The sequence below is a fragment of the Plectropomus leopardus genome, chromosome 9 (assembly GCF_026936395.1).
Source record: "Plectropomus leopardus strain MGB_pleo_1.0 chromosome 9, ASM2693639v1, whole genome shotgun sequence".
Lineage (NCBI taxonomy): Eukaryota > Metazoa > Chordata > Actinopteri > Perciformes > Serranidae > Plectropomus > Plectropomus leopardus.
In genome coordinates this window covers 18,560,973-18,582,120 of record NC_142184.1, presented here as the reverse complement: position 1 = coordinate 18,582,120, position 21,148 = coordinate 18,560,973, and the positions used below count along the sequence as shown (strand labels likewise).

The following is a 21,148-nucleotide window of genomic DNA, read 5'->3' as shown; positions in this document are numbered from 1 at the left end:
ATTAAGTCATCATCATCAACTTATTTTAGATAAGTATGTCATTATTTTAAGATATAAGGTCATTATTTTGCGAAACTTACAATTTTGAAACACAAAGTCATTTATTTGAGAAAAGTGAGTCATTAAATTTCTCAATATTTTAAGATAAGCATGTCATTATTTTAGTAACCATATGAGATACTAGCCATTAGAGAGTTTCCCATTATTTCGAGATAGTGTCTTTTTTGAGTATACAAAATAATTATTTTGATATAAGTCAGCCATTATTTTGAGATTAGTGAGTCATTCTTTTGAGGAAGTTTCTCATTGTTTTTGAAATATTAACTTATCATTTTGAGTTAGCAACTCATGCAAGTCATTATTTAGAAATAACTCATCACTTTTGAGAAAGTTACTCATTACTTTGAGATACACATTTATTTTACGATAGGTAAGTCATTGTTTTAAGATATTAACTCACTATTTTAAAATAAGAAAGTCTGTGTTTTGAGATGTTATTTTTTTAATTTTGATTTATTTATTTCGACTTACAAAATTATTAATTTGAGATAGGTAAGTCATTATTCTAAGATAGTAAGCCATGATTTAGAGTTAAGTCATTATTTTAAAAAAGTTTCTCATCATAATGACTCACCCTACGCGGGCTTGTTGTAATAATAACTAATTTTTTAAAACATGTACAAACAGTTAAATCTACATTTAAGTAATGCAAAATATTTTTTTTTTTGCTGTAACAAAAAGCATCACACAGTTAAAATGTTCATACAACATAATAAATGATCACATACAGAAGTATGAGCACCTCCTAGTGGATTCCATAATGTCAAACAGCCAAGCGAGGCAGTGCTGTGACGAATGGCATGACTTTATTGTGTTCATTGCTCAATGTTAGACATATGGGATTTGATGTGGTTATAGAGACATGCCATACAACCATTATTAGGGCCCCTTTTAAGCCAAATGCTCCTTCCCACCAGAGGAGGACAATAAAACCCCCGAAGACGCCCGTTTTCTGCATACAGGGGCCATGCCTTCTCTTAGATCTCTACAATTTTTTTTTAAGTGATTGTTGTCGCAGATGCACTGACTATTTACAGTGTTTACAATAGTGATGTCATGTACAAAAGAGAAAGAAACCTTTACAAATATTTGCATAAGAAAAAACAAATGTCTGCTCTTAAAAGCAATGTGAAAAGAGGAAGATATCCAGTTAATAAAAATCCCTCCCGTGATAAGGTTTAGTGTGGTAGGTCCAATGAAACAAAACTTTGGGAACAAACCAGGGGATACATGCATTAACATATCATCTCCAGGCTAAAATATTTTCCTACACTGCTTCCAACTCTTAGGCAACTCCAAAAAGATGTCAAGTCTTTCACACAAATGGTGTCAAAGCTCACGCAAGCAGTCCAGTCATGATACACATCTACTGCAGAATTAACTGACATGCACATCATCTTAACAGCTTACCACCATGACCACCAGCCAAAGCTCAAAACTGATTACCCCACAAGGTGACGACAATAAAGTGACATCAGAGTAGGTGAGAGGAAGTGATGATGTTTCCTCTGAATCGAGGCCTCCGCGTGGTAGATTTCAGCAGCTCAGAAGCAGCTTTAGGCCAAATTGTGTTTCAGGCACAGATAGATTTAGGCATTGTGTCTCTACTTTTCACCCTGTTTGGAAAGTAGAGGAACATCTGGACAGAGTATGGCAGTCTGAGGTACTTCAGGGTCAAAGGGGCTGAGAGGTTTATCTCTACTACCTACAGTTTTCTCCTCTTACACACCTTTTTGTGCCTTCTTCCTTCGTCACAAGAACAGTCAAGATTTGAGCAATAAATACTCTGTAATCAAACATATATTATGTGCAAATGAACAAAGGAAAGGAATAGGAGGAAGCCACTTAAAAATAAGTTTCAACCTTTCTTTCCCACAGCTCTAACTCTTGCAGTAACTCTCATGCGAGAAGGAAACAGTTTGAAAAAAAGGTGTTATAAAAGATAAAAAAAGAAAATGTGATGCGGAAGGAAACTCTTTTTTCAGCTGATGACAGGTATGTTCTTTTTTTTAAAAATTCTCGCTGATGTTCTCCACTTCCCCTCATGGGATGATGAATGAGAAATGCCCCAGTGAGAAGTGACGACAGAAGTGTAGAGTGACAGTCGATCGTGGAGTGTTATCTGCTGTGTACAGATGACCTTTGAAGATGACTCAGTATAAAATCCTACAAAATCAAGATTTTCAAATCCTCATCTATCACAAGAGAATTTTGTGTTTTAAAACCGATATCTAAATACAGAACATATGCAAGCATAGCCAGAAATGGTAGGCTGTTTGGGCAGACAAGATAAACAAGCTTTTTTTTGTTTACAGTATGTTGAGTAGGGTCAGTTTCTGTGTTTATAATATCAGTATATTACTGGAGGAAACCAAGGATTTCTTTATAGACTGACCCTACAAAAATCATTATTCATCCATGCACGTTCCTCTTACAGCCTCTGATATTTGATCAATGAATGACACAATGGCTGAACTGAGATGAGAAATAAACATTCAAGGCCATTTTCATGGCTGTGTTATGGAGTAATGTGTTGAATTTTGCTGAGCACCAAGTCAGAAAGCAAACCAGGAGAGCACTGTGGCAGGAGTAGATGCTGCCATCTAGAGGAATTGCTAATGCACTGCATGATTCCTGTTTGATACACAGTCACTGACACAGCCTCCTAAAGTCCAATTGCCGCAAGTAGAAAATAAAGTGCATTTTTTGGCCGTCGTCGAGTGATTATCCTACTTCTGAGGTGAATTTCTTTATGAAATGAAGCCTTAAAAGAAAACCAGTAACAATAAGCACCAATAGTTTGAAGGTGAATGTTGTTAAAAGAAAAGTATGGGTCTTGATCAATAGGATTATAGGTAATATTTTGCATCATACTATTCCGGTTACCATGCACTTGCAGATTTAACAATCTGGAACGAATTGAGGGCAGAGAAGAGACAAGTCTTTCCCTGACATGATCACAGCTTCCTGTCAGAGCAGTTTCTATCTGATAGCAGGGCAGAGCAAACCCTTCGTCCATAATCACTCTCTCTATAGATCCTTTACATTTAGCTTTGCTCACTGAGCACACAGTTAAGTTAATTATTGAGTCTTTGAAGTCTCATTGGGACTGCGCCCGCTGTGTCAGTCTTAATAAAGAGTCTCTAGTTCCACAGCTTGACTGACAGTCGCGTGTTATTCTCAGAGTGTAGCCTGCAGAGAGGGATCCAGACAGCCTTCCTGCTCTGGAGACTCAATGTAGTTGGCCGACTCCTGGAGCTTCAGCAGCATTGCCATCTGGGTGGCAGGAGGAGACGGAGATGCAGATTAACAGACATGTTTTGTTTTTACAAGGTTAGAAATAGCTTGGCGTAGATGAAATTTCTCCTAAAATACATCAGCATTATGGCAACCAAAGATTACTTTTCTTATCCACTGAAGGTATATGCTGCAGAATAAAAAAATTAAAAAAACAAAACAAAAAAAAACTGTGTATAGACTCAAACAGGGGTAATCCCTCTTAATCATCTCTTATGACCCACTAGAAATTTGAAGTGGTGTATTTATCTGAAGAGACTCTGCTCCTTGTCTGTATTTTCTCATTTTTTTCTATTTTTGCCATGTTAAAGATGTTAATGGGTGTGCAGCTCCCAGCCAAAAACAGCACAGGTGAGGTCAGGACTTTATAAAAAGTTAGCGACAAGGTGCCAGACCATAAGTAGCACACATCCAAGAGGGAGCCTGAAAAATAATGGGCACAGCTGCAAAAAAAAACCCCAAAACAAAGCAGATATATTGAGGTAAAATGAGTTGGCTTTCACTTCAACTCTACCAGAGAAAATTGAAAATGAGGACTGGGGATGAAGAGCGACGCACACTTGGCAGTTTTTTGCTGGCAATTAGCTTTGCTAGCTTGTAGCATATGCTTGTCCATTACAACAAATGTAATGTTCCTATAGTAGCTTGCAGCTTGTATGTGAACCAGCAGTTAGGGAGGAAAGGATTAGTTTGTTGTACTTACAAACAGTAACTGACAATTCTTGTATAGTAATACCCTTAAATTGTAAAACATTTCTATTTTAAGCTTTTTTTGCCTTAATTTGACAGGACAGCTTCAGAGTGAAAGGGGGAGAGAGAGATGGGATGACATGTAGCAAAGGTGGGTTAGATTCACTTGATTCGCAGCTACGACAAAGCTTTTGTACATGAGGTGCCCGCTCTACCAGATGAGCTACTGGGCACCCCATCTATGGTTATTGAGATAACTGTTCGGCTCATAAAATGACAGAAATGTTAAATCCTCACATTTGAGAGGCTCTTTCCAGCCAGAGTTAAGTGGAATATTTATGAAAATTGTTGCAAAAAACATCAGGGGTGCAAAATTTTGCATTTCTGCAATTTCACAATTCAGCACAGCATTAGGACTGCGGATGCAAATGAGCCCAGCTTCAGTTCTTCTGAGGTCATTAAGTGCTACCAAAAGCACATGCAAGGAATTTGACTAGGCAAATTGGTGCTTAACAATAAACACAGCGTAAGAGTCCGAAGACATAAAAAGCCCTGTTGCATTTTTCTTTCTTCTCATTCCTTTTGTTTGTCAGGCAAATCTATTTTTCGCATGTTTTTTTCTTTTCTTTAGCCTGTGCAAAACCTTAGTGCTGTCTCTTAGTAAATAAGAACATAATGTAGGGTTTCTACGTATTTTTATGGACAAAATTTCAAACTAAATATAAAAATATTAGAGCTACATTATGTCGACATAAAACTTTATAATATTTATAAAAGTACCAGAAATCCTTAAAATGATCCCCTGAAGTCTATCTCAATTCATATTCTCCTCATACCTATCCATCATCCTCACAGCCCTAAACTAGTCCCCCATCTCAAAAGAAACCTTACCAGTGGGTCTGACTCCAGTGTGCTGGGTGGAGGTGTATCTTTGGGGGGCTTCTTCTCCTCACTGGGCGGACCTATGCTGGGGGGAGGTAGGTGGAAGAGTCTGGACTGGTCCTGCTGTGCATTGGGCCAAGGGAGGGTCCCTCTCACCCACTCCACTGGATCCTCCCATACTGCCTTCGGTCCGTGCACCTGAGAGAACAGATAATCTGTGTTTCCATCAAAAGCTTTCTGTATAGTGCCTCTGGAACCAAAAGTACCACCAACAAACATGTAGATCTGTTTAGCATTTCCACTGCAGACGGTATTCTTACATGTGGGTGGGGTTGTTCTCACCTCACTGCTCCGTCCAGCAGCACTCGCTGTATTTTTTCTTATTCACCAGTGATACAGAGTGAAGTCTGCACCTTGTTTATCATCCACAGAACTGGGCTACAGTTTGCAATGGGGGTCTCTCTCAATGGGACATTTATAAACAAACGGTTTGTGCATTGACTCCTTGTCAGGCAAGAGCTGGGGTTGAGTGCTGCCCGAGTGCATTGGAACCACAACACTGTGCCGCAGACTGTATAAGCGCTCTGCAAAGTTTTTTTCTCCAAGTGATGACAGAATACATGCAGTACACACAATCTGGTTGCAATTAATATACATTTTTTTTTAAAACACTAAAACTTCAAAGAGAAAGCCATCCAAAAATGAAAGTAAAAACAAATGAATAGTCTAAGTTGTCATATTGAAATTTAAGGTGTGTTGATTCACATCATCATCTCTGCACTGAGTAACATTATAAGTAAATGTTCCACCTTAAAAGTTGCCAGCTGCCCAGTGAATTAATTTTTTTTCTCTGCCCACAGCTGCTGCTAGTGGTTGTAAAACATTCTTTCTTCTTTTTATAGTTATAGTTTACTGATGCATGAAAAACTTACTGGTATGAACTGTGGTTAAACCAGCCACAGCTCAGCCCTGTTGATTCTCTACTGGCCCATCAACGGACTGCAGCATTTCTAGCTCCACCTTTTAGTACCGGATCTGTATGCTAGGTATCCCAAAGAAGAGGGATGACGAAAAATGGGGATGGTTCCAAAAGTACTCAAGGTACCATCCACAACTTATTCAATGCAAAAAATGTGTACTGAACCGAACTGAACCGAAAATGCCCCATTAGACATCCATTGTAAAACAATATGTGAAGAGGTAAAGGAATAAAGTTGTAGTTGTTGGGAGTAATGTTAAACATTGTAGGATATCTGTATGTGTTCACCTTGATGCCGTCTTTGGCTCCCTCCTGCAGGTACGGTATGATGGAGTGGTTCCACAGGTCAATGAACCACTGCCTGAACTCTGCCACCGATACTGGGCATGACAGGAAGAAGCAGGGACCTAGTGGAAGCAAAATGTTAACTTATATCCTGTTCCAGATCCAATTATCCCCCATCTCCTGTTTTCTACCTTAACCAATACTGTGTCTGCTGTCTCTCACCTATGAGGAAGTCTGAAGTGCTGTGTTTCTCCAGGAAAGTATGGAGGTGGTACCAGAGCTGAGGGATCCAGTCCAGTACGAGGAGGAGAGCCTGGTGGCGTGCAGAGTCCTGCTCCTTCTCCTGGTAAGCTTCCACGGCTTTACGGTGCAGGTACCTCAGCAGGAACCCATTTGCAGGTTCCACGTTGTTGGAGAATATTACCATCCTGTGGTCATGTGCAGGAAGTGTTACTTTTACCCCACAGGATAGCTTTATTTTGTATTTGATAATGTATCAAAGTAAGAGATGGCATTGTAATCATTCTCAGGCTCACCTGAAGCTGAGGTGCAGACCATGGTTAGATGTCATCTTTACAGGCTGATTGGTTGTCCCAATGATGTAAGGACTGAAACACCAACAGTTATTTTATGTGGTTTCATGAAACTGTATTTCTTATCTCTTCAGAGAAATGACAACAGTTTGAAATGACTCACCATTTGTGATACTTGCAGGTGAGAGCTCCGTTAACAAGCTCAGTGATGGCTGCTGAGTCACTGATGTCATCAATAATAACCACCAGCGGCAGTTCTCCTCCACTCTCTCTGTCTATCTGATTTGCTAGATCAGAAAGATACAACTGCAACTCCTGTGAAATCAAAGACGTGAGTGAAGTGTGAGTGAATTTAAAATTTATGTGAGTGGAAATTTGTGTGGCAAAAAGACTTAAAACTGTCCAGAGTCATATGTTACCTTCTGTGACTGACGATGCATGTTGAAGGTGACAGCAGCGCTGCGACCGAGGACACAGGTCTCGTGGTCAGCCTCAGACAAGTCAGTCCGGCTGCGCTGCAGGAGGTAGTGGGCCAGACGTTGAGCCAGGTAAGTCTTTCCAGTTCCACTAGGCCCAGATAGAACCAGACGCCTGTGTTTCAGCACCAAGCTGATGTAGTGCAGCATCATTGGCTTAGGAATCAGAGTCTCAAACACCAGAGAGTCAACACATTTTTCTCTGAGACCTAAAGAGACAAAGACACAGGAGAGAGAGTGAAAAGAAGTAACTGGATTTATATCCATCATTAAAAACTTGTAAATATAGTATGTAAAAACAGTGCTGGTGTTTCTCCTTTATTTCAAATCACATCTACTTTCATATCAACAGCATAACATGAGTTTTTAAATTCCCTACCATCTAGACACAGACTAGCTTCCACACTTTGCTGCATGTTTGCAAAATTACTCTTACTTGAGTGAGACAATCATCCCAATTAAGGCTTTGTTGCCTTTTTGAGTTATCATTACAGGCCATACATTGCTGAGTAGGGACTGTTTTTAGTCGCTCAACGTGGAGGCATGTAAGAAAAACAAACTTTTCTTCACAAACTCAAGGTTACACAGGATAAGCAATAGATAGACAGATGATCATTTCGTGGTTTAAGTATTCCTTTATGAAAAACTATTGGTATAGTAGTAATAGTGCGATTATTAATCGTAGACATTAACCTTTCAAAGTGACAAGTATGCGCGCTGAACCATTGCTAAGGCAACGATAAGGCGAGGCTTGAGGTTTGTCCCCTCCTATCACCCTCTGCACTCCCTGGGTCAGCTGGTACATGTGCAGCGAATCACAGGACAGACCAAGACTGGCAGTCGGGTCCACTTGAGTTAGATAGTCCTGGTGAAAAAGATAACAAATAAGCACTAATCTATCAAATCACAGCTATACTATAAATTAGAACAACAAATATCTATGCACTGAGAGAGGACCAGCATTGACTTACCTTGAAGGTCTTAGCTATAAGAGTGTCGAGACAGGACCAGTCAGTTCTTGCACCGACCAGCACTGAGCCCAGGTAGAAATCCTGCTGCTGCTTACTGTCCTGAACAGACAGAGATAAGAAAACACGTACAATCACCCAGCTGTTCCATTTAAAGCCGGTAACATAATTGAATATCGTGTCCATTAAAGGTGTTCTGTGTTTACCTCTGCTTGATCTCCAATGCGGACCAGCACTCGTGCACACACCTCATCCCGCTGGGAAGACATACTTAATGAGTCAACTGAAGACGTGTCTGAAAAAGTACAGAAAAGACCCCATGAAAGAAGTATAGACATACAACTTGTATCTATATACTATGCATGAAAAAAAGGTAGGATTCTATGTTCGTCTCTTACCGGGATCTTTACAATCATTTAGACTGAGGCTGAAGGACTTGGTGAGGGACATGCTCATTGGCTGCCTCAGTGACGGCCCGAGAAGAGAGGCCAGACCTGAGGGCTGGGATGTGGAAGAGGTGGGGCCGGAGCCTGTTTTCAAATGGTCATTCTCCGCCTTCAGGTTCTCCACCGTTGACTATGACACAGGAAGGTAAAAAAATTTAGATTCTAGTTATATTAACTCACAAACAAATCATCATTAATACTGCAGGTCTTAGAACATACAGGCAAAACAAACCTGCATGCTGTTCATGGCTTCTCGAAGCTGCTCCAGCTGATGTGCAGAGCTTAAGGCTTCCAATCGGATGTCTGTCAGTTCTCTCTCTTTCACCCAGAGTTCTGAGCGCAAGTCTGATACTGCCGTTTCCTCATTATCTCCCTCCTCTGTAGTCTCCATGATCCTGGAGGGGACAAGATTTGCATATCAGTGCCAGACACCCCTGATGGCTAAACTGGCTTTCTCACTATTGAGCTAAGAGCTGTAGGCAGGTGTTTGTGTACTCACACAGATGAGGTGGCAGAGGCCGAAGTATTGAGGGTTGAGGGCTGATTTTCTCCTTCATCTCCTCCCTCATGGAGCATCTTTGGGGAGTTGGGAGCCGAGGAGTCAGGGGTGGCAATTTCCTCAATGTCTGAGTATGTTTTAGAGCCTTTCTTAATGCTGAATGCCTTGTTGAAAGAGCTCCTCAGCTACAACGGTGGAGAGGAGCGAGAAAGAAGGAGAGACGGCCATTGAACTAATATTCAGTGGATTACTACATTAATTACTTGGCGAGGTAAAAAAAAGAATGTGGTGTTAGGATTGTTAACCCAATACATGCTTGATATTAAAGCTAACTTTGGTATTTTTTAACTTGGACATTATGTTCCCATGCTTTTGAGTCTAAGTGACTCCTAGGAACAACAATTTTTCAAATGGGTCCACTAAAAGTGCTTGTTTTCGCCAGAGATAGACCTTTTTTTAAAGAGTAAAATCACCAGAAACAGCCCCCAAATCGCTCTCACCAAAGCCATAAGACTCTATTTAAATAAATAATAGTTTTGTCTTTGTAGAATTCACTTAATTTAGAGTCAACAGAAATATAATAAAACTAATTAAAACTGCCTTGCTTCATCTTTGTACTGTTCCAGCAGTCACCCGCTCTGGTTTGGTTGAAATAAATTCTTAATTTACCTAGTTGAATGTGAAAATATGCTGGTTCTTCACATGGAGTTTGGTGGAATAAGCAATAGTGGTTTCAGGGCTGTTTCCAGTCAAACAGTATCTTAGTATAAACAGAAAGGTCTATCACTGTGGGGATTGTCAGACAATATAATCTGAGCATGTCAGTGGCCAAAACAAGCACTTTTAGTGGATGTGAACAGACGGTTCCAACACGCCCCAAGTGGTTACATTGTAGCCTTTCTCATGGCTGCAGGCTGCAGCGGTCTCACTTAATACTGGTCAAAAATTTAGATTCCCACTTACTTGTTTGACAAAAAAACATGAAAAAAAAGATTGAAAAACACCAAAGTTACCCCTTAAAGGAGTGGTTCCTCATCTTAGGAAAAGCTTATTCTCTCTTTTGCCATGAGTGAGATAAGAAGATTGATACCGCCTATTAAATATGAAGTCTGAACCAACTGGCTATTAGTTGGGCTTAGCATTATGAATGCAAGCAGCGGAAGACAGCTAGCATTTATTTAAAAAAAAGAAAAAAAGGCCCACCAGTACCTCTACAGCTTACTAACACATTCATCAAACAAATGTGCAGCTACGCAAATTTGGTAACTTCAAACTGAGCCAAGCTCGCTGCCTGTTTACCCGTCTTTTTTAGTCTTTATGATGCACTAAGCTTACAGGCTATTGACGGTAGCTTCTTATTTACCTGACAGACTTGAGAGTAGTTTGGCAAGACAACAAATAGGCATATTTCCCAAGATGAGAAACTATTCCTTAAGGCTTCCAGTCATTTTCTGTAAATAGGTCAAAGTTATAGCCAGTGTTTTTGCAGATTTTGTACCCAGCTTTTAGGTCAGTATGGGTTACTCAGTAAGGTTGTAAAAAAATCAACGAAGGAAGAAATACACAATAAAGCATGGTGTAAATGAGGGGAAACATAATTTGACAACCCCAATCAATAAACTGATAATTAAAGTGAGAACTTTTACAGAACATCATGTCTGCTGATTGCCACTCTAACTGAATTACAGTTAATCAGTACTTTAGGAGGTCAATGAGCAGAGATGGAGGGTACTTGAGGATTAGAGTTTAAGATGTTTCATAATGCTGTATGACAGAAAATTATAGAGGCTTTATGAGGACACAATGACTGCACTCACCTCAAAGACCTAAAACAGAAAAATGAGGAGGGAGAGACTTGTCACACTTACTACTATGACATTTTCACTGCAGAGAATAAACTGAGCAGAGACAAACACCAGGTTGTGAGAGTAAGTCACTTCCTCACATGCAGCGCCTGTTCTTACCCAGCTCTTTTTCTTCTTTTTCTTGGCATCTTGGTCCTTCAAGCTGCCTATGCTGGACATGCTGGTCAGGCTGTTGAGACTGGAGATGCTTTCACATGAATTCTGACGTCGAATCTGCATGTCTGGTAAACAATAAAACTCATCATCAAAAGAGGCAAATGGGCAGAGATACAGGCAGGTGTGCAGAGGGACAAAAGAAAACAGAAATATCAACTGGTTCGTCTCCAAACCTTTCATATTATCTGGGTTGTTTAAGGCTCCTTGTATGACAGCCTGGGCTTCTTCGTTTTTGACCTTAAGAGCCTCGATGGTCTCCCTCAGCTCCACCAGCTCTGAGTCCTATACAAAAAAATTTAATAAATGTTAGTGGGTTTGATTGGGATAGATTAGTCTGCAAAACTCAGAGCTGTATGACAGTTAGTATATTATTTTAAAGAAGCAAAGTAGGTTAAACTTTTCATAATGAAAAACGTGACGTTTTTTCCTTTCCCCTGCATTTTACAGTGACTGGGGTCCTCAAGCATAGAACAGAGCAATGGAAAGGGAAGAAAAAATTAAAAATTAAAAAATTAAATGAAAATGTTGTGTAAGAAAATATAACTAATTAGGCATATGATAGTTTATCACCACTTCAGACATAGTGCTATTATGTATCTTTATTCTTATTGTTTACTCTTTAAAAATAAATAAATGAATAATAAATAAATAATAAATAAATTTAAACTGTCACTTTACTTTTAACTGTAAATTTATGCACTCATACACCTGCTTGGCATGTTAACAGTTCAAAACGACAAAGACTGAAGAACAAGAGAGCCTTTCTGTGCTGCTCATTGTGTGCTAAAGTCGATCTCACTCCTCTCTACATAGAGCCACCCGGCCCATCTCCTCAAGGTTAAAGAGCCTGTGCTCCAGGCTGAGCTGCACAGGTCAGCGCGCTGGCACACACAACAAAGAGTTTCTCTGGAGTGGTCTAGACGGGTCTTTCAGTGGGAGCAGCAAGGCATGAAGCACTAAGAGAGACTCCTCACATTTGTGCACACACTAAACACCGCCTCAGGCACTGATCAATTTATCCACAGCAAAACGGATACAAAGGCTGAAGAATGCAGGAATGTGATGTTTGGTGTGCGTGCACATGCAAGCTGTTTGCACTTTTCACTCAGCCTAAAGCGAAGGTTTTTTTTCATTGATCCTCTGTCCTCTTCTCACACTAAGTCACCCTGTGGGACTGCGGCGCGAGCCCTTAACCTACATTCAACTCCTAACCGCAGGCTGTGATCAAAGTCACCTCGCTCCATGTTAGCACAATACCGCCTGCTCTTCGCTGCTTATAAGGCAAGCACAATGGTGGGCTGCAGCTGGAATTTAGGTTTGTGTTTGAAATGTGGATGTGACGTTACCTTCTGTTCGTGGCTTATTGACAGACTCTGCAGCCGCGTTGTCATCAGCTGCAAGCTTTGTTCAAAGGCAGCCACCAGATTTGCCTGTTTGGAAAAGATAAAGTCAAAAACAATAAAACAAAATGTGATTAATTCTTGATCTAATCAAAGCATCATTTACATCTAGACACGGATAAAGTAAAGGGAGATGAATGAAACTAAAATTAACACCCAATACAGGAAAAGATTCAACAGATTTCCTCTGCCCCTTTATCCCTCGTATTCGAGGTGCTAAAAGACTGAATAACACACAAAGGCTAAACAGGATGTCTCCTGTGGAAAATTCTCCTCCTCCCTAATCTCTCTCTCACACACACCCACTTCAGCCCAGAGCAGGAAGGGAAAATGACTTTCCCCTCTCCTTTAAAGAATGTATTAACACAGTAGAATAATGCATAAAGCCAAGTCATTAATCGCACATAATCTTGATGTGATCCGTGCATCTATTTTGCCCGTTCACTGCCCTCACATAATAAGGTCAAACAGTATGAAAAAAAATCTCACACACACAACAAAACTTGATCGATGTGTGCTGCATGAAGCTGTGCATAACGGCTGTGCTGTACTGCTGCACTCGGACAAATGGAAATGCTGACAGGGTGGTCGTTCAGGAACAACCTTGCAGAGTTGAGAAAAAGGGCAAGGCACCTGCGTGTGTGTGTGTGTGTGTATGTGTCATAGCTAAGTGGCTTGGCAAGAGGTTCAGGAGAAGGTTAGCATTATTCGGGCCCCACATGGATAAGAAATGTGCTAAGACAGCACAGAAATTATCTATGACTGACATTCCACAGCTTGAATTTTAAATCTCTCTCTGCCCACCTCTTTACTGTTTTATCTGAAGGGTAAATATTGTGAGAAGTGGATTGGCTGGTAATACTCAAATCTTTAATAACAGGTCATGGATATATCGTGTATTTTATTTATTTTTTTTAAATAAAAGGCTGAATATTTTTTCATGTCAGGGCACTGTAACTATTGGCAAATCACTGTCTTGTGTTGTGATTGGTAGGTCTATTTATCTTTTAAACTAAAATATGAACATGACTGTAAGATTCTGCAATGTAGTATTTAAAGTAAGTGGGTGGTGAAGACAAAAAATGGTAAATTAAAGCTATACTGATGCGTGTGCCCGCAGCAGTGCTCATATTTCATGCAATCCCTGTATAACTTAGTGCCCCACTTGGGCCACTCCAGTATAAAAAAAAAAAAAAAAGTCTGGACTCGCCACTGTGCAAAAAAAAGCTGCTTGCACATCATCCCTTACAGCTGCAGATTTTGGTCCAACAATTAGTATTTTCAGCTCAGGAAGGAGTGTAGTACAAGGGAAAAAGTATACTACGCCTTTCATGTTCATCATAATAACCGAACATGTTTCCCAGTGGTTGATAGATTTGTTTTTGATAGTGTTTGGACAACAATGGAGTTCTATTTCACAGAGAAACACGCTATATTAGGCTTTGGGCTCACACGTAAAACTTAGTTCATTCACGTTCATTCATTCAACACGTAGAATCAGTTCATTGTTGTTGTTAGTCTTGGAACAGTACAAGTTGACAATGAGAAAAATATTGCGTTATGGTGTGCACCTATGCACCTATGCAAGGCCAAACATACCTTACAGAACACCAGCATATGTTTTAAAGGTCTGGATCCACTGTCTTGCAGAAAAAGCAAGAGCATAACTCCAGCAGCAATAAAATGGTTCACTAACATGAACTAAAGAAACTTATAAGTGAAATGGAATTCAAGCAGTAAGAAACAAAAGAGCAATACATTTCTCTTTCGTGCCTGCCCTCACTTGTTCAACACTCATGGAGTCTTTATGAGTATCAGTTACCTCTGCCTTGGGGTAGATGTCATTGAGGTGGACAGTTTATCAAGATGAGTGACAAGTATAAGGGTGTAAAACTGGAGGGAGGGGCTTTTACAAATTTGTTGCCTCGAGGTGAAAGGCTGCAATATGTCGCTTTAATTATGGCAAATGTCAATCAAATGGATTCCAGTGTGGTTGAACAAAGAAAAGTTTTTCTCCTTTTATTAATAATTTTTTTGATTTAAAAAATACAAAATGTAACCTTTAAGATAATTTGTATATTTTTAAGATGAAATTTTGAGACTACTAAAAAGGAAAATTTGTTATGGGCTCTTTATGCAAGTTGTTTGCCTGATGAAGGTCTAGTACCAAAACATTGCATCAAAATAATGATTTTTGGAAGTTAGACAATGTGCAGGAGTTTTTCTCTTATTTGCAAGTAGGTACTGCCATTTATTAATGATTAGTAAGATAACAGACAAACAGTACATACGTTTGCCGTCAGCTGTGTCGTCAGGTTAGACACCTTCTCTTGCGACGATTCCAGCTCCCTCCTCAGTTTACGTATTTGCTGTCAGGAAAAACAGGTGTGTTAAACGATTTTAAAAACAAATTTAAAGCTGACAGCTGCAGACGTTACACAGGTGACTTGGATTGGATGTTGTTCATGAAATGAATGACGGACTTGTTCTCCGGCAGACAACAGAGATGAAATTGATGGGTGAAGGGACAGAAATGAGACAAAGGAGAAGATAGAGCAGGAAAGAACACGCTTACCTCTCCCTGAATCCTTTCCTCAGCCTTTGGAAGCAGAGGGAATAAAAGTCAAGTGGTTAGATGAGACAAAAGGAGAGGAGTAGAGAGGAGAGGAGACTAATAAGGTATCTGGCATACCAAGGGAGAAAGTCTTGTCTCTTTTTAAAGTGTGAAATGAGAGGAGAGCATCACTGTTACACACAAACACTCACACAAAAACACAGCTCACACCACATAACATACTGAGGTGTATCTACCTGATTCTGCATGCTGCCCACACTCACCGAGGAGTAACTTGACGAGGCATTGGATGCCAGGGAGAGAACCGACCCATGAACTGAGAGGAGAAAATTAAGAGCAACAAAATCAATTAATTATAACTGAGCTGTACAAAAACACTGAACAACAGATGTCATCATAATTCAGTGGGCTCACCCTCGTCTTGCTCCTTGTCCCTGAAGGATCCGGAGCGAACCATTCCCATGCTGCGGGGGCGTTCAGCCAGTGACAGTGTACTGCCCAGCGGAGACGCTCCGTACAGCTCCAGAGAGGCATCGTGTGTTGGGATGCTGTTGGATCGAGTCATCCTCGGAGGTCCGCCGACAGGGCTGGGTACTAGGAAGAGAGGGCAGGGGTCAAGTTAGCAATGTTATACCTGAAATGCATACATAGTGAAGAGCTATTCTCATCAGGATGCTTTAAAGAGTGTTTACATGTGTTTAAACTCACCCATACTAGTTTTTGAGTTGCGGGGCAGGGAGGTGGGTGAGGACAGCAGTGGAAGAGTGAGCGAGTCGGTCATACTGAGAATAGTATGAGAGTGTCTTCGCTCTCCTTTCTCCTTCCCTTCCTCCTCGACCTGGGAGGCACCACTGAAACTGCACAGACAAAGAGTAAAGTCAGTGTCACTCATAGTAAATAGAAAAAATGTCAGTCATTATAGATCATTTGTAAATTCATGTACAGTGTTAAAGGAATACTTCAACTTCCAAATGAACATTAGTATATCAGTTGGTCACACCGTGAAAATGGCAAACATATTGATTTACTGATTGATTGGGGACCATAATTAACAACACCAAAAACTATATCAAAACATCCTTTTACAAGCTCGACAAAAACAACAACAAATCTTTCTTAACAAATTCAAGGTAGCACGGCATGACTAATTGAAATCCTTAAATACTGCTTTTAATTTTTACAAGAAATTACAATGTAGCTATGAGCAGGTACAAGGACATTTTTATGAATGTGTTCATTAATGTATTTTCCACAATTATAACTTCTCCTATGAAGATTTTATATTATTACAACTGTATCATCGTATACTGTCATCTATTATCTGTTTTCTTAGCAGCATACAGTTATAGATGCTTTACAGGAGGAGCTGAAGTTGTTAAACAAGAACTTATATTAATTAAATGTTTATATGCGATTCTAAAATGTTAAATACTAGGAGTTAAAAATACAGTGTTACCCAGTACTAATATCTGGAAAGTATGAGTGGAAAGACAAACTAAATGTTTTCAGTGGGAAACAATGACATACAATTTTGAGGGGATTAAAACAGGATTTTAGGAATTCGAGTGACAGAGATGATGAGGATTAACTTTAGGTTACTTGCATAACCCCAGTTCTCAGAGTAGCATGAGTGAGATGTCTCACTATGGGATGCGCCTCCCTGCGTATTCCTCAGAAGGATTTATCTCATTACACCAATCCTGATTGGCTGTTGATATTTGACTTTCGCATCAGGTGACACCATCCACCTTTAAATAGCTATTCACGCAGCTATAGGGTGGATGGTGTCACTGAGGATCTTATCAATGGGATCTCTGTGTGTGTGCAATTACAGGACTGTGCCAAAATTGGCATCAAACCGTCAGTGCCTGACAGTGTGGCGTATAAGAGCGTGTATGTGCTTCTGCACTTACCTTAAACCTTTCTTTGGCAGTGTGTTTCTGTCTCTCTGAGAACTGTGGAGATTAAACAATGACAATATTCAACCTCTGCTGCAGGGAGTTATTAAACTCTCAGATCAGGCAGAAGGCACAAAGAAGCACAGTAAAACTGGCAGACAGCTGGTGTCAGCCAATAATTATGACTTTAGTCACTGAGGCCTGTACAACACTGATAATAGGCCTGTAGTAATAACAGCCTAAAAAGCCCTGAGCCTGTGTGTGTGTGTGTGTGTGTTTGTGTGTGTGTGTGTGTGTGTGTGTGTGTGTGTGTGTGTGTGTGTGTGTGTGTGTGTGTGTGTGTGTGTGTGTGTGTGTGTTTGTGTGTCAATGGGTGGGCATGCATGTTGTTCCCTTTACTTATGGTTGAGTTGAGTTGAATTAGCCTTCCCATTAAGCCAAATTCTATATTTTGGGCATTTTGTAGCATCTTGTACAGCATACACTGCAAACACATGAAATATACAATATATTTCAGTGACTACTATAGGATGTCTAATGGATGGAGGTCATCATCTTGCAATTGTTTTGTCTCTATTAGAGTCAAATTCAGACACATTTATTTTAGTAATTAGTCTAAAGAAACCACTGGTCAAAAGTAATATTCTTGAGAATACCCTGACAACAATGTTTTCATTGTGTTGTTTGTTATTGTCTTTGAAGGTGTGAACAGCTTTTTTTTTCTTGGCTTTATCAGTTCCACTGCTTTAAAAAATAGCTCCATACCGTTCTAGTATGAGCAGCATTTTGTCAACAAATGCTACCAGAATCACTGCTCCAGGTGCCCACTCGATAAGAGGAGGGATTATTATTCTAAGGAATAACATGTCAAAGAACTGCCCTGATCACTCCTGCCATCCCTGAACACTGAATAATGTCAATGCAGTTCTTTAGCGGACCAGTAGGTGGAGTTACATAGCAGCGTTATAAAATATGAATGACAAAACATATGCTTTGCATGTAAACTGTTGTGTTGTTGGGTTTGAAGTATATGAAAAACTGAAGATTACTCAATCTCACCTGTCTGTGAGAGACAACGAGACTTTACTTCCAGAGCTCCAGCTGGCAGGAGGGCCTCTGTCGTCCTGTCTATCTTTATGTCGGGACTCTAAGGTGGTGTAGCCTCTCACCAAACTCTCCCTCTCCTTCTCCTGTTCCATCTCCTGAGGCTCCGGGGCCAGACTCATGTGGAGCGGCAGCGACTCCATGCTGCGATGCAGCCCAGACAGACGAGGGTAGAGCAGGGGAGAGGTGTTCCCGCCGTTCCCTTGAACCCCGAGAGAAGAGACCTGCCTGGGCCCCAACCCTGTCCCTGAGCTTGAGAAGCAGGCTGAAGAGTTCACATTGAGTAAAGGAGCAGGGCTGGGGGTCAGGCAGGGGCCAGGGGAGCTTCCTGCTGAGCTGGCCAGGTCCTGGAGTTTAGAGTAGGGAGGAATTTTAGGTGGCAGGGAGTCCTGAACTCCGACCTCTAGGCTGTTGGAGTTCAGCTTGTCCAGCTGGGCCATAGATGGAGGCTTTGCCAGGCTGCGCATCCCAGATAACCTGAAAACAAAGACAGACAGTGTTGAGTTGAACACATTTTCATACTTGTTTTGTATGTGAAAGTGTGAACAGGCTTCCTGCAGCTTTAGGCAAGGTGTTTACTGTAACATAAAATGGTTTTTTTTGTTCAGAGAAAAATTTGATTATTTATGTCAAATGTTGAAAAAAACAACCCTTTTTAGAGTAAAACACATGGAAGGCAATGAACATATATTATCATAGAAGAATCTATTTGGTTTACCGACAGAAGTGGGAAATATCTGACACTGCTGGTCATTTGTTTTGGCTATTTTGTGTTCCTCACTCTGCATGTGAGATTCCACTGCTTGGATTCCCATCATGAGAAGTTTAGGAGGAGGAATTTATGAAATTATTTAACAAAAAAAGACTTTTTAAGGATGTGTGTTTTGTGGTAGTATCTGAAGCCCAGTACCTGTGTGTGTTGGGTGAGGGCAGATCCATGCTCTTGCCACTGCTGGGAGGTCTCAGGCCCTGCAGCTTCCCTCCGTTCTCTGAGGGGGTCTGAGCTGGGCTGCCCTTCAGAGACCCACCTCCACACTCAGAGTCAGATACCACAGCTTTAGCTTTGGCCCTCTCTTTCTCTTTCTCTCTGTCTGTCTGATTGACAGGGCCGGGACTTGGGATCCCACGACCACCTGCTTTACTCAACCCAGAACCAAGCCCTGAGGCGGGCTCTTTGAGCCTAGAGCCCTGGGGAGGTTTAATCAGTCCAGAGCCGGAGTCCATGGTAGTACTCATTGGACGAGCTGAGCTCGGTCGGGTTAGAGTCAGGGTGCTTGTCTTTGCTGGGCGAGGCAGCGAGCGGTACTGGAGAGACGTCCTTGCATTTGGAGATAGAAAACCACTCTGGTCGGTGCTTGAAACATCCAGACTTGTCTTGCGTCCTCCACCACTACCACCACCACCAGCTCCTGGTTTGACAGGTATACCCGATGTTTTAGGAATCTTCCCCACAGCTGCAGAGCCGCAGGGCATACTGGGATTGTTTGTGTTGTTATTGGTAGCAGTGGTAGGCTTCTTGAAGCCAAAGTTTCCACCAGTGGAGGGCCTGACTAGACCAGATGGAGGTTTACGTTGCTCACCAGCACTGATGCCATTTCTGTGGTCTTTACCGGCATCAGAAGAGGAGCGCTGAAGGCCGGAGGTCTTTACTGCTAATCGGGACTTGTCTATTGGCTTCCCATCTGACTTAACTGTACCTAAAGAGGTGGAGGAGGGGAAAAAGAAAAAAAGTCATGGATGAGTAACTTCAACAGTTTAAACAGTCTCTGATGGTGAGTGAGACTAACCAAGCCATATTAGGACATGATATCTTATCTGACCACCTACAGGGTCTGACTGTCTGCTGATAAAACCAAATCCCTGTCTGAGCAGGCAAACTGTATAGACGAGACTCTCAGCCAGCATCTACCCTCATACACTGTTATCATGTGGTTACTCCTCTTTTCCATCCTGATGAGCTAAAACAGTTCTCTCTGGCTTCCCAGTATGTGCACGTCTGTGTGTCACAGCTGCAAAGCACTGAGATTAACATGTGCCGTGGAAAACTGGTGTTCACATTCACGAAGCGTGTCTGCGGGTACAAAAGTGCATGAAACACCCAGTATAAAAGAGTTTCTCCACTCCTGAAGCCTCTTTGGGGAGAGAAGGCGGAGCGAGAGATAGCCTGGTGGAACAGAGGTAGAAGGAAAATTATGTGATTTTGTTCCCATCTGTACATTTCCCAGTTGGCAAATTAATTGGGCTTGTTTGGAAGTTATTATGAGAGAAAACTATTAGACACATGTGTAGTGTTTGCACCACCCACACAAGTGCAAGCCTACACTACCCACGCTCTTAATTTGTATCTAATGGGAGTTGTTATGGGAGGTTTATATACAAGGCATTAACAGAGTCAAAGAACTGCTGTTGAATGGGACCCACCGGCGTGCTGCCTTGGGACATCTGGAGTCACTTACGGGTATTGAAAAAACCACAAAATACACACACACACACATGAAGCCAGACATATATATACCACACACACTCACAGCTCTCAGTGATTGGATCTTATAGGAATGTGACACTGACAACGCATTATGCTTGGAGCTCTTTTGTAAATGTGAAAATTGAGTTTACATGTCAAGTCATAAACTCAATCCATCGTATAACCGCAACACGGCACGTTCCAAGAACATTAAGCTTCAGAAATACACGTTGCCAACAGGACAGTGAGAAGCAGACACACATACTGACAGAATCCAGGCGCATATATTAATTTTGACATAAATGAAGCCTGATTTACTGACACCAACTGGTTATGGAGACAATGGAGCTCAAGGCTTGACACAGCAGCGTGCAGACAACATGAATCACCACATCTTGACGCAAGAGGCCTCTGCATGTCTGAGGAGATCTGAAGACACAGGCAGACAGAGAAATCCTCTGCATAACCTTTCGGACACCGCCTCGTTTCTAGACTCCTCATTCTCCCATCAACGTGTGTGTGCTTATATGTGGGGCTTTTTTGGATACAGTGTCAATGTATATATTTGTGT

At 41.2% G+C, this 21,148-nt stretch overlaps 1 protein-coding gene across 9 annotated transcripts in view; it reads right to left on the bottom strand.

Annotated features, from left to right (window-relative positions):
* Nucleotides 1–847: 847 nt before the first annotated feature.
* Nucleotides 848–21,148, bottom strand: part of nav1a (neuron navigator 1a) — a 125,380-nt gene continuing 105,079 nt past the window's right edge. For 6 of the 9 annotated variants that reach the window (XM_088082132.1, XM_088082133.1, XM_088082135.1 and 3 more), the window contains 24 exons: nt 19,024–19,810; nt 18,069–18,590; nt 17,025–17,066; nt 15,820–15,968; nt 15,526–15,705; nt 15,348–15,427; nt 15,112–15,135; nt 14,828–14,905; nt 12,483–12,566; nt 11,310–11,418; nt 11,080–11,201; nt 9,116–9,300; nt 8,849–9,011; nt 8,569–8,746; nt 8,377–8,465; nt 8,174–8,272; nt 7,896–8,067; nt 7,146–7,411; nt 6,890–7,041; nt 6,730–6,801; nt 6,416–6,621; nt 6,197–6,315; nt 4,939–5,127; nt 848–3,336 (listed from right to left, as the gene is read on the bottom strand). In XM_088082132.1, the coding sequence (XP_087938258.1) occupies nt 3,241–3,336; nt 4,939–5,127; nt 6,197–6,315; nt 6,416–6,621; nt 6,730–6,801; nt 6,890–7,041; nt 7,146–7,411; nt 7,896–8,067; nt 8,174–8,272; nt 8,377–8,465; nt 8,569–8,746; nt 8,849–9,011; nt 9,116–9,300; nt 11,080–11,201; nt 11,310–11,418; nt 12,483–12,566; nt 14,828–14,905; nt 15,112–15,135; nt 15,348–15,427; nt 15,526–15,705; nt 15,820–15,968; nt 17,025–17,066; nt 18,069–18,590; nt 19,024–19,810 (4,163 nt within the window). In that variant the 3' untranslated portion in view covers nt 848–3,240. The remainder of the gene's footprint in view (nt 3,337–4,938; nt 5,128–6,196; nt 6,316–6,415; nt 6,622–6,729; nt 6,802–6,889; nt 7,042–7,145; nt 7,412–7,895; nt 8,068–8,173; nt 8,273–8,376; nt 8,466–8,568; nt 8,747–8,848; nt 9,012–9,115; nt 9,301–11,079; nt 11,202–11,309; nt 11,419–12,482; nt 12,567–14,827; nt 14,906–15,111; nt 15,136–15,347; nt 15,428–15,525; nt 15,706–15,819; nt 15,969–17,024; nt 17,067–18,068; nt 18,591–19,023; nt 19,811–21,148) is intronic. The other 3 variants (XM_088082138.1, XM_088082137.1, XM_088082139.1) reach the window with 3 other exon arrangements.